The following is a 15,818-nucleotide window of genomic DNA, read 5'->3' as shown; positions in this document are numbered from 1 at the left end:
TGAACAACTGAAAAAATGCCCTGGCTCCTTCTTCTTCTAACAAAATCTACAGTTGGTAAGCAGGCTAGATTTCCATCAGCAGAGTAGGCGTTTAGGGGTATAAATATGGCCTGGCGCAACAACGCAGGTATTAAGGCTGGTGTGAAGTTTGTATCGCTAATGATAGAGAACAGATAACAGACCGTGTCAAAGACGGTTAAAAAGCTTTCAGACAATCCATCCAGTCATTCAAAAAAATTTCCTAATAAGTCTGCGATATTGAAGTGCCCTTAACTGTAGGTTTGTGCAGTTCCATCCTGCGTCATTATCAAAATTAGTGTTTCTTTCAAACAAGTAACCGTGCTGCAGAGAGATTCGTGCTTTTCTTTTCAGCAACTTCTCAGTTGTTGAGTTCTTCTCACGACATTCGCGATTTTCGTCAGCGACCACCCACTCTTGCTGCACACACGAATTTACCGACCACACTCAGACCGTCTTGGGTCGCGTCTGTGACATTAACTAACTTGCGACGAAGGCGGAACACCTGTTGCCTGACAGGTTCTGGCTGTCGCAGCAAAGGAGAGCTTCCTCAAAATAAGAATTTTTAAAGATGTGTGTCCGTAATCCAGGTTGTCTAATCCACCTGCTGCTCTTTCACACACGTGTCACTGTGTTTCCTCCACCTGACTCTCTCCCTCCCTTTTATTTTCTTCCCTCACCAGTTCTTCCTGTTTTCTTTTTCGCTGTTTAGAGCACCTGTCGTAACAATAGAAACCTGCTCTACCTGCTTTTCGCAAGTAACCCAGCCCAGCATCATTGTTGGATCCTGGGAAATGGAGTCTGTTGACCACCTACACACACAATATGTCTGCTGAAAATCAGAGAATATTACATTATTGAAACTAAGCATATTTCTTTAAGTATTATACTTGAACTCAAAGCTATTTACATTTTAGGTGCATAGGTTTTTCATATTTATATCCTGTTCATAGCCTGTACATAGCTTGTACTCACTACAGCCTGTACATACTTATAGTTATAGAATATTCACAACATACTTCATACTCGTGTACATTATAACATACCATAATAGACCCATTTCTGTAATATACTCACATATCTATATTATTGCTAATATATATTGTAATATATCTATATCACTAAAGCACTTCTGGATGGATGCAAACTGCATTTCGTTGCCCTGTACCTGTGCATGTGCAATGACAATAAAGTTGAATTCTATTCTAATTCTATTCTATTCTTTACAGTTATTTATTCTGTAAGTGTGAAAGCAAACATGCACATAAGACTTTTAAAATTTTGCATATTAGAACATAGTAAAAATTTCGGCCTTACTAGTTTCTAAAACATTTTTAGGAAAAACTAAACAAAAATCAAAGAAATGTGTGAAAAACAGAGAAAATTCAATTATTCAGTAGCTTGAAGCACCAACTTTAGTAGCTATTACTGTGACATCGTCAGCCTTTGTCCCAATTCTTTTTACTGTATAAGTTTCAGTTCGCTAATTTATGCACAGCTCTCTTAAGGTCTTGCCTTAAGAGAGGTTGAGGTAGAAGTTTTGACTTCGACTGGGACATTGCAGCACCCTTTTCAGCCATTCTGTTGTAGATTTGATGCTGTGCTTGGAATCATCAAATCAAATCAATTTATTTATATAGCACTTTTCACAGGATAAAAACCACAAAGTGCTTCACAGTAATATAAAACAGAAATACATAAAATACATTAATAAACAAACATACATTAATATAATATTTAGATTATTATAGTATAAATAATGTTATTATTAATAAGGTTTAAGTTATTAATATTGGTGGAATTAATATTATATTTATATATATATATTAGATATTATTTATATTATATTATAATATCGAATTTTATTTTTATATTATTTTATGATTTATATTAATGAATTTAATAATATTTTTATTATATGAAATTAATTTATATTAAAAATTTGATGTTTTTTTATCATAGTGATTATTATATATTTATATAATTATATTTTAATATTTAAATTTGATTTATTTTATTATTTATTTATTTATTAAATATATATTATATTATATTATTAATTTTTATAATAAATGATAATAAATTTGTTTATAAATATCTGAATATTAATTAATTATTTTATTTATTATTTATGCTATTATTTCTTAATATTTAATTTTATTTATTTAATATGAATTTATTTTATTTGTTGTTATATTTTAAATCATAATATCACTAATTTTTTTTATCTCTACATTTATTTGAAAATTCTTTCTAATGAAGTATATATTTATATTAAATATATTGTATTTTATATTATTTGAGTTATTAATCTATATTTTATTTATCAATCATTTAATTTTTATTATATTTGTATTATATTGATTATTATTTTGAATTTGTTTTTTCATTCAATTATGTGGAATTCTATGTATTTAAAAATCATATGTATTAATTATTGTGTATTTAAATGTTTATGTTTATAATTTGTTTTTAATATGAATATATAATAGATCAAATTCTTTTATTATAATCATTATATATATATATAATAATATTAATATAAAATTATTTTTGATATAATGTTATATTATTTTAATTTTTTTTATGATATAATCATTATATCAATAATATATTTTTACATATAATATTTTAATATATTATTTGAATATTTATTTTTGATATTATATTATTTATTATGCTATTATGAATATATATGGTATAATTATAAATGATTAGTATATTTTATTACATATAATATTTATATATATTTAATATTAATTATATTTTTATATAAATTATAAATAGTTATTAGATTTTTTTGTCTATTTTATATATTGTTATTTGATGATTTAATTATATAATTATAATTATAGTTTTCAAATATATATGCATTTTTTATATATTTTAGTAATTTTTAATTATTAATTTATAATTATTAATATATATTTTATTTATTATTATTATATTTATGTACTTATTAATTATAATGTATGTATATAATTGTTATATACTGCCTTTAACCGCGGTTAAGCTAAGCATTACTCCCGGATTGCAATATTTCCGAATGCACCTGAAAGCGGCACAGACCCCTCATCCAGCACATCACAGTGACGTCCTGTGCGGATACAGCAGACAGATGCCCTGACTGCTACGGTCCCAGGTCTACATCCGTAACGTTTTCTCCATGTAAAAGGGCGTTTTAAAGCCCGGGGGAGCAGCAGCAGAATGCAGCGGAGCGCGGTGGTCGTGGTGGCGGATAAAACGAGCTTGAAAAGGCCGTTTATTTTTGCAAATTCAGTCCATATGGTAGGAATTTTAAATCAATGCATTTAAAGCCCAGGGGCCTGTTTGATATCTTTTTATAAGGTTAAGTAGTTCATTTGTTGTCGTGTTCCCACTCAGATCAATTAATCTAAACCAAACAATGTTGTTTTGTCTGTATACCACGCGTATCGTATGTATGGTTCTTCCAATGTGTTTTTAAGGTTATAGACTAAGAAGTCATCAGAAATGGGGGTGAAATTGCCATTGTGATGAATTTCTGCCTTAATATAAGGACACCCATCCTTTTCCGTCCATCTTCACCCCAGCATCTTCCCTTCAAATCACATATGCAGTATTCTCACATTGGTAATGTTTACAGTGTTCTGTGTTTTCCCAGCTGAGTCACATGTAAAGGCCTTCTGTTTTGCTGTGCTGTTACCTTGCTGTTCAGTACTTCTGCCTTCCATCTGCACTCAAAGGAGCTGCTGCTCCTTTAAGAAGTGACACCCATGATTTAAGCCCTAAACTGAGAATCTTTGCAGTTCCACATTCCCCGAGCTGCAAAACAAGCAGACCTATCATTAACCTCAAATATTTATTTCATTGTGACATCCTCTTAACTCAAAGCTGTTTGCACACTTAACACATGTTTGCGTTCTTCCTCTCCAAAGGCGCTGTGCTTCTTCTTGCTGACAATGACAGTGGCTTATCATCGAGATATCTTACAAACTGGAAAAGTAAGACCGACTTCTCATGGTTTTGGGGTTTGGAAAAAATAGTTTCAGATGTGCGCATTTATTGAAGGTGGCAATAATGCTTGCCAGGCTTCAGTGGAGACAACTGGGGATTTATACTAGGGGTCTCATCAGTGTCCTTGAGGAAGACAGTGAATAATCATCATGCTCAGTGCACATCTTCTGAATGCAAGCATGACTATTAACCTCAAACAAACCTTAAAAGTGAATGTTAAGTGTAAGCGAAATTCAGGTCGGGTGAAATCTTTCACAAATGTTTGATTCAAGGCTTATTCATCAAAACTGACAAGTCCAGTCGGTGTATCATTTTAACACCATTGTGGTTTTTCCTCTTCAGATGGTGTCTACTGTTTCCGTAGTGATGTTGTACGTGATAGAGATTGGCTGCCTGCTGCTCTCGGTGCTCGGCGTGTTCGGAGCCTTCAAAGAAAAGAGATGGTGTTTTATTCTGGTAAAAGTGTGTTTGTGTTGCTGCTGCGCATGTGGGTCAAATCTATGTCAAATAACAAAGCTCGACTCATTCATTATTCTTGTTTTCGATTTCGTTCATTTGATTTCTTTGTCACTAAAACTTTCACTGATTTTGTTTGTGTGCAGTATGCAGCTGGGATGGCAGCAGCCAGTCAAACAATAATTGTTAAAGCAGCACTAAGTTACCAAGATATTTATGAGGTATGGCATTACGTGAAGGCCCTGCAGTAAAATGTCACCTAAAGCTGCTAAAAAAGCTTTTGCTGTGGTCTTAATATGCTAAGAGAAGATTTTAATGTTGATTTCTCTCTCCTCAGAAACGTGTGGTCAATGAAGAGTCCAAGCTGCTGTCCATGATGCCACTCACTACAACAAGCCAAGCCAACAAGACATGGCTGTATCATATTCAGCAAGAAGTAAGCAGAAGTTACTTATACAGTGGGGGAAATGATTATTTGATCCCCTGCTGAATTTGTAAGTTTGTCCATACAAATGGACAGCCTTCTAATTAGTACCTTGAGGCAACTGTTGTTGTTGTTGTTGTTGGCACTATATAAAGAAAATCGAATTGAACTGATTTTGATGATAGTTTCATTTTACATAAAAGTGATAACTTGATTTGCATGTCATTGACTTGGTGGTGAAGCCGTTGTTGGCAAGCACAGTAATAAGATGTTTCTTGTAGTTGGTCACCAGGTTTGCACACATCTAAGGAGGGGGTTTGACCCACTTCTCTTTACAGAAACTGTAAAGAGAAGCTTCTGCTCCTTCAGCTCCTTTGACATTTTTTCTATAGGACTGAGATTTGGAAACTGGGTAGGCATTAATGAGCTTCTTCTTTATGCACTCCTTTGATTCGTCTTAGCATGTTTTGGGTCATTGTCATTAGAGGTGGGAATCACCATACATCCCACGATACGATATTATCACAATACTTAACGCACGATACGATATTATTGCAATTTTTTTTAAATATTTTGCGATATTCAGATTCTGTACATAAAGGTAAACTTTATCAATATTCATTTTATCTAATATCAAAGTCTCACACTCAGTCTTTCTCTCATTTCAGTCAGTTTTATTGTTGACAAACTGAACGGTTTGTATTACAGTCTAGTCCAACTTAACTGAATGCAACCATCTGGTACAATTATAGCTATTCTGAACTATGCAATTTATGAAAACTATGCAGCCCCTTCAGCAACTGAAGAATTTGAAAGTAAATTAAAACAAAATATAATTTTACATTAAATAAAAAAGTTTTAAACTTAATTAAAATAAAACATGTCTTAAATTAAAATAAGTAAACTGTCATGTTTATTGCTGCCAAAAAAAGTTAAACACATTTGGACAGTGAAGGAATGTCAGGATTCTTGCTCAGAAAAAGGATCAACATGCTCTGAAGTCAGAGCATGTTCCAGTCCACAAAAACTTTTTTTGTAACAAAATATCGATTTCTGCTGTCCCTGTATCGATACATTATTAGCAAACAAAATATCACGATACTACACAGTATCGATTTTTTCCCCCACCCCTAATTGTCATGCTGGAAGATCCATCCATGATGCATCTACTGTGTTCTGTCTGTCTAACGGAAGACGTACATTCAACGGTACACTACCCCCCATCTGTTGACCCCTCAGTGTGGTGAAGCCATCCTGTACCCTTAGCAGAAAAACACCCACAAAGCATAATGTTCCCAACTCTGTGCCTAACTTTGGGAAAGTGTTCGTTGAGTCTGTGCAGGTCTACAATCTTGTCTCTGACATCCTTTGGAAGCTCTTTGGTATTTCCCACGGTAGTGGAGAGGTTGGAATGCAAGAAATGGATTCTGTGGACAGCTGGGATTTACACACATAACTTTGAGATCAGGAGTATCTGCAATCGATTGATCGATTGTGAAACAGCAAGTCTGTGCGAACCAGAATTCTGGCTGGGTTAGAGGCGATCAAATACTTATTTCACTCATTTACATGCAAATCACTTAAAAACCTTTATGCAATGTGTTTTTTCTGGCTTTCTGGTCTGTCACCAATAAAACGAAACTGTATATTAAACAGTTTATTTCTTTGTAAGTGAGCAAACCTATCATTTCAGCAGGGAATCAAATAACTATTTCCCCCATGTTAGGGCCAAGTTTTTAATATTATGTGTTTAAGTTCTCCAGTACAAACATCTCAAACACCTTGGCGATACAACCTTGGTTCTCTGTGGTAACACAGACCATTATATACTTGCTTATTCCCTTTAGAAACAAACTGAAGAAACTGAAGTTCAGGCTCCCTGCTAGCTCCCAAACCCAGTATATTCCGCTGTAATCTAAAATAAAATTTGATTGGCCATTTATCCATTTTCTTACACTTATCCTTATATCAGCGGGCGGTGTGCAGCCTATTCCAGCTACCATAGAGCAAGAGGCGTGGTTCACCCTGGTAGACTTTTTTGTTGTATTTCATTCCAATTTGGCTGATAAGTGTTGCTAGTTATGGAACTGTAAATAGAAACTATAATGTGACATTATGATAAAGGTCATGACTTATTTTTGCCCTGTTTGTTTCAGCCAGCTTTTAGCAACTTTTAAATCTACAGTAAGTTAGGATACTCTGACATAAAAGTATGTTTTATGTTAAAAACACTAACCTCTTTTTGAGTATTAAAAAGATCCAAAGTGTGCCTGCGTCTGCTAACTGCTGACTTTTGCCTTTTTTGTATACAGCTAGCATAGTGCAGCTGTGCTAGCTACACTTTGCTAGTGTGAAAGTGCTTTGTTGTCAATCATGCACGCCAGAAACATCTGCTATTACTTGTTTTCTGGTCACCACTGACCACTCGTGAGTGTTGTTTGGTTTTGTTTTTTTTAATTTGGCTACCTCAGGAAGGAAATGTTGGGTTGCATGCATTATGCTTAAACAAAAGAATAGGCCCATTACAGTAGCGATGTTCAGACCCGTTGCTTTAATGACAATACTCTCCCTCTGACGCCAAGAGCCTTCCTGAAACTCGTATCTTTGGAATAAACACAAGTCTGTAGTGAAGGTTTCCAAATCCAAACCGAACTAAAGGTCAGAAATCAGTGCTACACCTTGTGTTAATGAAACTTTAAAGAACTGTTGCAACTTTTTACTAAATGATACAAAAAATAATTACTGCTGGACCCGTTTTGAACCTTTGTGTTTCACCTCCAGCTGGAATGCTGCGGTCTCGTTGAAGGTTACAAAGACTGGGGCTCTTCCATCCCTTCATCCTGTAACTGCCAATATCCAGGAAAATGCGTGAGTGTCTTTCTTTTATAAGAACAGTGGTCATTATGTTCATCTCTGGTCCTGTAACCACACATTGTCCTCTAGAAACTGAGGAACCAATGACATATTTAAATTAGCAGTTTCACTGGTGAAACTTGAAGACACAATTGGTTTTCCCCATAGCAAGTGCCAGTGTAATTTGAGTCCAAGTAAAGCAGTTTTTTCATTTAAATATCCAACTAGCAATACGATGAATGTAGTTATTTATTCCTCTTTGACTCTGTGTATAGCTTAAGTTGTCTTGGATTGAGGTCAACTAGTTGTTGTTTATCCACAGACCAAAGTAGAACTCATACAGTTTTAATGGAATACTGCATTTGAGATATTTCTGAAAAAGATTCAGGCATACCTAAATAAAAAATCTAAATGGAAACTAAAGTTGAATGTATTCTACACTGTAAACCCAAATGTAAAAGGAATATAGTTAATAGTAAAAAAGTAAGTGCTATTTAGTCCTCTCAGCACATCATGCAAGTACGTACACATTTGGGTTATTTATTTCAACCATTTTTTGTCAAAGTCAGACATTTATGTTTATGATTTTATTAACCTTTCTGTAATTTGTAGCATGAATTTGACTCTGAAACGCTGCAAATCTGTTGGCTCACTTTAAGAAATATCCCGATTGCCCGCATGCGTGTTGTGGCTCCCCTGCGGCACTCTGAAAGGGAATCTAAATACATATTTAATGAGATCAGCTGCAAAAATAACTGTGTCCATGGGCCAGATTCACTAACACAGCACGACAGTGAAACCCTCTTTAGGCTTTAAAAAGCTGTTGTCAGGATTTAACAAAGGGGTGCAGTGTCAGTTTTCTGACTGAAACGCAGAGAAAGATGTTTTGGTGGTTGGCCTTACTGTATATGTATTAGTAGGAATTTCCCTATCACTGCACAAAGTTTTGGAAGGAGAATATGAATCTTGCAAATTCGATTTATTAACTTTTGTAGCATGCAGTGCAATGTTAAATTTAATGCTGAAAAAAGCATTTGTTATTTTGGGCGTGTGAGTTGTGATAGTTGGGAATGAGAAGGGGAAATGTTATCAGAAAGAGTGTGTAACGGTGATGTGTGGACGACTTAAAGCCTTGAGAGCAGTACTATATGTTCTGTCACTTTTCACAGAGAATGTTTATAGCTATTTCTTTTTGCCGCTCATTATTAATGCTAGTATTTTATATTTAAAAAGTCTCTGGATGTCTTTTCTCAGCAGTGCGCACACAGAGTGGCTTTTGGGTATTTTCTCTCTTTTAAAAAAAGTCTCTACACTGGAGCCATATTGAAATGTCTGCCAACATACAGCGATTAACTTAACTGTGCTAGTGTGTCAGACTTACACTATTAGTGCGTGCAGCCTCACACAGACTCCAGAAAAAAACAAGAAGAATGTGCATATTTGTGCATGTAGAACAAATGTTAATTAATGCAGGGACGACTCATGATCTGATGGTTAAATAATGTTTGGTGTTCTGTGCATCACACAGGGCAGCTGTCATAGATTTCAGGTTTATGTGGTGGAAAGGTTTGCAATAACACACTGAATAATAATCCTACACTCTGTCCTTTGGAGGAAAGATAAGTTCACAGTTATAAAAAAAAAACCAACCCATTTTTCTTCAGTCTATTCTCATCTAGAGACACGTGTAAAGCTTGAGCTTACACTGTCATTTATGTTAGGATATAAATTGCTCGTCCTCACTTCCTCATCAGCTGCGCATGTTTTGGAGCCACGAATCTGCACTTGTATTTGTATACGAAGTAACTGCGTCTTTGTGGACAAATGAGTGCATTAATAGTTCACCCATCAGACTTTCCATTCTCATAGGGGTATTGTTTTTGCAAATGCATCATCATGTTAATGTGCCCTGTGGCTTTATGTCACAAAAGTGTTTTTTTGGCAAAACTCACAGTAGCTTTTTGATGCCAAAAAAGGGTTTGTCACTGGCGCAGTTACCTAATCTGGCCCTAAATGACAACACAATTTCTAACAATTAAGCTGTGCATATTTTATTTTTTTACTTGGTAAAAAAAATGGCAAGGACTATAACTCTGATTCTAACTGTGGCATTTCCATCTTTTTTAATAAATATAATTAATCATTTTGTATTAATGTGACATTTTTATCTATACATTCATACGCCACGTCATCCTATACAGTTAAAGCACTTTATCTAACTCGCATATATGCACAGTTTAATGCACAATAAACCTACATGTCGTATGCATGTCTTTGGACCGTGGGAGGAAGTACCATTAGTGTTTGGAGGACGTGGCTCAAAGCAGAAGCCTGATTGCTGTGAAGCAATAACGCTACCCACTGCACCACCATGCCACCCGGTGTTTAAATAAGGAGTTACAGTACCAGTACTTGTTAGTTACTAAAGAAAAATCAGGCTTTGGGTACTTGGTAGGGGTTCGCATACACTTTAACCTCATTCTGGGTTCTTCTAGTTAGATAATCTTTTAGCGAACCTAGTTTTTGGGGAAATTCTAAACTTAAATCATCTTATGTTTTTTTTTTTTAGTTCTGGGTTTCAGTGTAGCTTCATCAGCATGAGAGTGTGTTGTGCTGATCAGCAAGCAATAGCAAGAAAATCTGAAAGGAACAATCAACGCCGGGCACAGCTAAAACCAAAACTGGTGAAATTGTCCTCAATTTGTTGCATTGTGCTGTGAGATTTTGTGCTCTTCGACAGATTCGACTACGAGGCAGCGCCACACTCGGGGCTCCAAAGAACCACTATGTTTATCAAGAGGTAAAAAGAAAATTCTTAAAAACAAAAAAAATATTGATTTCTTGTAGACTTTCTTTCTGATTTTTAAATTCAAGCAAAGTTTTTTAACCCCTGCACAGTGAATCACCACCACTTTGCTGGAGGTGTCCTTCCTGCACAGTATACTTAAAGTATAATGATATAATCTTGTTATCTGGCACAGATGAAGACAAAACTAACTATGCTCCCCTACCCACCTGTACTTTCACTTTTTCGTTCACAGCCTTGCCTTCCAATTTACGTTTCCGAGCTGAAGCTTGCATTCTCGTTGTCGATGGGTATACAGTTTGGAAGCGGAGTGTTTTGGGTATGTGGTTTTTATATATATATTGTTATATGTTGGTGAAAAGCATCTTGAAATATTTTCCTTGTGCTAACTTTTCTTTTCTTTTCTATTCCAGGTTATTTTACTTGTTATGAGCATCAAGTTGATGGACCAGATCAGAAGGAAACAGGACTTTATGGCTCTTCTCGAATCAAACAGATACGTTCCCGGTGCTTTCTAGCCCCCTGCTGTTTTAATACACGCATCCTAATTTCCAAAACCTGGCTGTCTTATCATTTTTCTGTGTTGATGTTTAAATGCATGTCTAAAAGTAATCTACTTGCACACAGTAGATACGATTTAAATGACTCATCTGCCTTACTGCTGTAAAAAAAAAATTTTAAAAAAGGAGAGAGAGAGAAAAAAAGTGCAATTTAATGACATTAATCAATCTGAACTATTTATTACATTTTCTCATGCTTTTTTTCCTGGCTTTTTGTTCTGTACATTAAGACTTTTGGATATATATCAGTGAGGCTTTCAAAAGGCAGATATTAATCTAATAATAATTAATCTGCTTCGATGTTTTATTGAAAGCTTGCCTCACTGAAGCCAACTGTAAGTTCTGAGTTTTGACGTATGTACCTCAAGTCAAGATGGCGTAATGAAACACGAATACTTGTCTTAAGCACACATTGACTTTTAAGCATTAGAGCAACTAATAATCTTTGCAAAGTAATATTAATAAGCTTTATGTAGCAGCTTTTTTAAACACTGTTTACAAAGTGCTTTGATTCAGTTATTCATTTAGCCATGCATATTACTGCATAATCAGGTGAGACAAGGGAATGATTCACATGTCTCTGGGACGGCAGAATGTTTTGATGCCTTGTTATGCACACTGAATATCTGAAACCTTGTCGCTGATTTCAGTTTTTCTTAAAGCACATCTAAAAATTCGACCTTGTGTGATCATGCCCAGGAGAGAGGAGCGGGTGAGGAGGAGGAGAGGGGATTCTATTTTGTTGCACATACAGTAGACACGCAGTAAAATCCTCTTTGATTTGAAGGTTTTGCACAGATGTTGGCAAGGCTGCTGCAAAGAGGTTGTGAGAGGCTCTTGTAGGAAAATGTGCCACCCAATTTCTTGCAGAGACTGTAACGCCCCAACTGATGCAACTCTCACCAAAGAAGCCTTTATGCCACGCCGCGTCTACTTTAACTTGCTGCATGAGCTGCCTGCTGTTGAAACGTCTACTCGACTCGTATATTGTCAAATTAATTTAATCTGAAGCAGCAGATCCAGTGTCTACCTGTGCACTTTAACCATTATTGCCTAATATACACGTTCTGGCAACGTATGGTGTCTTTGTTTCTGTCACACACTGTTTTTGTTTTTTTATTTGCATGACATGATGTAATATTTTGTAAATAGAATGAATAAAACAAGTTTTGTCTTTTTTTTTTTTTTTACGTCTTCATTTTATTTTGTTTTCTTATGAAACTGAAACTGCCCGTCCTCTTAATGACGCTAACAGCTTGGTTAACCCAGCAGCAGATGCTGAGGAATGTAAATGATAGTTGTATGCATTTTAAATGTAATAAATTTTGGCAGCTGGCCTAAATGATACAGCACAGTGAAAAAAAAGGCACCTCATACTAAACACCAGTATATAACAAACACATCGTATTAAAAAATGAACACAAAGTAGAAATGTAAAACTCGAAATAAAAAAAAAATAAAAAAAGTAAAAAACAAAAACAAAAAACAAAAAAAACCCAACAAAACATCGACAAACCAAATTTTACACAGTATAAAAAAATTAAAAACTACCGAATCATCAAGTATTAAAACAATTCACACATGATATTCAGTTTGTTTTCGATATATGTTTAGTTATATTAGCTTTAAACAGTGCATTTTCACTCAGTGTTGATATCCCAGATCAATAATCTCAATCAACTGAGTTGAAATTCAGAAAGTCATAATAAAGCAGTCCATAATGCAGTTGTAGGATATGATATATTCAATATAACCAATTATCATAAATATATTTATTATTTAGCATGCTTAAATAATGGCCATCGCTGCTGGAAGCATCAGAACTAGCAAAGACATCGGAAGTGGTCTGGAGGCTCTGTGAGGGTGGTGCAGTTGCCTGCTTTTGCTTCTGCACCTTAGTTCACTACCGAGGTTTCTCTGTTTCGATTCAGCTGGCACAAGATGGCTCTACACAACACGAGGGACTACATCTACAGGAAAGTGAAACAAAGATTGATTATTTTACTTCCTGTTCATCTTCTGTTGTTTCTTGACTTGCTTTGAGTCCTCTTGCAATTTTAGAAAGAGACTGAGTAGGGCAGAAAAGCCAAAGAAAACAGACACTTGTTCGCCTCTGGTTTCTTTAAACTCCATTTTTCTGGTCTTTTATGCTAAATTAGTAGATTGCGACTGTACTTACCCACAATAATAAAAATCCCAGTAACGTGCCCAAAAAAATCTTAAATCCATGCATGAGGATTTCAACAAGGTACGTAAGGCATCCCTGAAACAGGAAAGGCTTAATAGGATACATATTTTCTAAAGATGAAACAAACAATTTGCATCTCAGTTGCATCAGATGACACCATAACAGCTTATAGAGTTTACAAAGGTTCCTGGAAAAACTGATGAGAATGTCTTTAATACCTGTTCATAAATCATAACAGTCTGATTTTCCTCCCAGCTGCCTCCAAGAGTTTCCACCTAGAAAACATAATCATTTTAAGAAAAAAAAAAATAGAATCACAAGCAGGGATAACAGAGTAATGTTTAAAAATTTATTTGTAATTTTAAAAAAATCTGAATAATTTTGGTGTATGTGGAGAGCAAGTTTGCAAATTTATCCCAGTTAACTGCCGTATTATCAAAAACAGATTGCATGTAATTGCCAACTTGATGTCATTCAATCACAAAGTGATGCCAGGCCGACTCTGCCTTGTTTCGACTCATTAAAATTGTTTTGAAGTTGGCAGCTGATACAGGAGGTCACTGAACTCGTCCCCATCTTCGAAGCAACATTTCAACATTCAAGTGTTTTTAAATCAATTGGTCCTCCATAATGAATGAACACTACTAATAATGACAGCCTTATATCAACAGGTTCTATTACAGAAGAACACAGTGTAGGCATGTTAGCTTTCACACTTACACACAGATTAGTGGACTCTTTGGCACAAAGGTAGGATTTTGGGATGTTGGACTTCCAGTCCTGGTAGCCCTGAAGTCCACAACACTCCAACTGAGATGGAAGTCAAAGGAGAACATAAGAATACTTAGAGACAACTGCAAAACAACCACTTCCTAATTACCTCAAATTGGCTACAGGTATTAACAGAGGTATGTTTCAGTGTGATTGCAAAAACATGGACATCCTGACTCGCAACCTCAAACTACGAGGTTTCTTACATCTGTCTGTAAATCGTCGAGCAACTCTTTGCTGCTTTCCGTCAGCGGCAAAAGCCTCAGGTATTCCTTCTTCAGCTCTTCAACTAGCTGCACAACAAAAACAAAGTAATATTAAAAATATTATTACAAACAATACTGTGTCTTCTAAAACACATTTTGGATTAAACTAAACAAACACACACACACAAAAAAAAAAACCCCACAGAAACTCCACATTTTAAAGTCAACTCGGTGATACCTCAGGGTGGGAAGCCAGTCCTACGAATAATAGAATGATAACCATCAACAAGACGATACTCTCTAAAATCACTCCAACTGCATACTGTCACAATTTTTTCTTGGTTGACCTATTTTGGGATATTTACACGTTTTATTTGTAGGTTAATAATTGCTTAATTCTTTGTTTTGTTATTTATCTTTGGAAGTCAGCCAGGAAGAACTGCAAGGTCATTAACTTTAAGTAAAGGGACTGGTATAGGACCAGCATGCACTGGGGTGGGCTTATGGTTTTGTTTAGTTTTTTACCAGATTTGCAAGAATCCCTTTTAAGTTTGCAACTGCCAGAAGAACAAGTGAAAATGCAAACTGCATATTTTCAGTCCAAGGTGACAGTATTCTGTTTTTATAGACAATCCCACGTAACAGACAGGTCTGGCCCGGCTCTAGTGTGAAGCCAGACACTGCTGGCTGACTGGCATGGTAAGGGGTATGTCAACCAGATGTGGGCCAGGTCTGGCAATGATGGCACTGTTTATGTGATGGCATGCCACATCTGGCCCGATTGTGGTTTGGCTTATGCGTCCCAGATCTGTCGTCTAACCGGCATGAATGTGTTTTCTAGCAGTATCAAGTTACTAAAGTTACTATTTGTACTGGATGTCACAAATCCTCACATCCTGTGAGGTCAGATACAGATTCAATAAGATTTTTTATTTTATTCTCAGTTTCCAGGAATTTCAATTTGTTGTTAAAAAAAAGTGTTTTGGTTTTGTCTCCATATGACTCATTTATTTCACATGAAATATGTTAAAATGGTATTAAAACACACACTGTCATCATGTCAGTTTGCTGATAAATGCAAAGATTAATAAGCCATCAGAAACTCAGGGCATGCATTTGAGTATTGATATGTCACATATTTAGATTAGTTTTACTCTATAATCTGCTATTAAAGACGTAACTAATATTAACCGTGTTTTGTAGAATGATTTCTAACATTTAATGTTGTTAAGGCATTTTGCTAGAGTTGTAATTTTTCAGTCATGAGTGAAACGCTTAAGTTATCTTCAAACAATGTATTTAGCCTTTTATCTTGAAAATGTATTTCTACCTCCATAGAACAGCACATTACATTTTAACTAGGGGTGCAACGATACTCGTATCGATATTGAACCGTTCGATACAGTGCTTTCGGTTCGGTACGCATATGTATCGAACAATACAAAATTTGTAATTTATTTTATCAACTTTCCTTCTGACGATGCTGTCTGTGTTGAGCGCTCAGTGAATCTGCGTTCGACTACTCCGCCTAGGCTGCACT

At 35.4% G+C, this 15,818-nt stretch overlaps 1 protein-coding gene and 1 long non-coding RNA gene across 2 annotated transcripts; one reads left to right on the top strand and one right to left on the bottom strand.

The window, feature by feature from the left end:
• Nucleotides 1–3,071: 3,071 nt before the first annotated feature.
• On the top strand, nucleotides 3,072–12,280 carry LOC102313405 (tetraspanin-8). Its single transcript, XM_005941571.3, has 9 exons — nucleotides 3,072–3,306; nucleotides 3,936–4,001; nucleotides 4,357–4,470; nucleotides 4,617–4,691; nucleotides 4,808–4,906; nucleotides 7,676–7,762; nucleotides 10,488–10,547; nucleotides 10,789–10,872; nucleotides 10,967–12,280. The coding sequence occupies exons 1-9, from the start codon at nucleotides 3,226–3,228 to the stop codon at nucleotides 11,069–11,071; spliced, it is 771 nt and encodes a 256-aa protein (XP_005941633.1). The 5' UTR covers nucleotides 3,072–3,225; the 3' UTR covers nucleotides 11,072–12,280.
• A 292-nt stretch (nucleotides 12,281–12,572) lies between these two features.
• On the bottom strand, nucleotides 12,573–15,645 carry LOC102313110. The gene is made up of 5 exons (XR_006055376.1): nucleotides 14,279–15,645; nucleotides 14,022–14,111; nucleotides 13,520–13,576; nucleotides 13,293–13,376; nucleotides 12,573–13,083 (listed from the first exon to the last, which is right to left on the bottom strand). It is a non-coding gene; the product is annotated as an uncharacterized LOC102313110 (long non-coding RNA).
• Between the last annotated feature and the right edge of the window lie 173 nt (nucleotides 15,646–15,818).

Source organism: Haplochromis burtoni, unplaced genomic scaffold (assembly GCF_018398535.1).
Source record: "Haplochromis burtoni strain Fernald_Lab_line unplaced genomic scaffold, NCSU_Asbu1 Contig_315, whole genome shotgun sequence".
NCBI lineage: Eukaryota > Metazoa > Chordata > Actinopteri > Cichliformes > Cichlidae > Haplochromis > Haplochromis burtoni.
The sequence above is the reverse complement of the archived record's forward strand: the minus strand, read 5'-3'. Positions and strand labels throughout refer to the sequence as shown.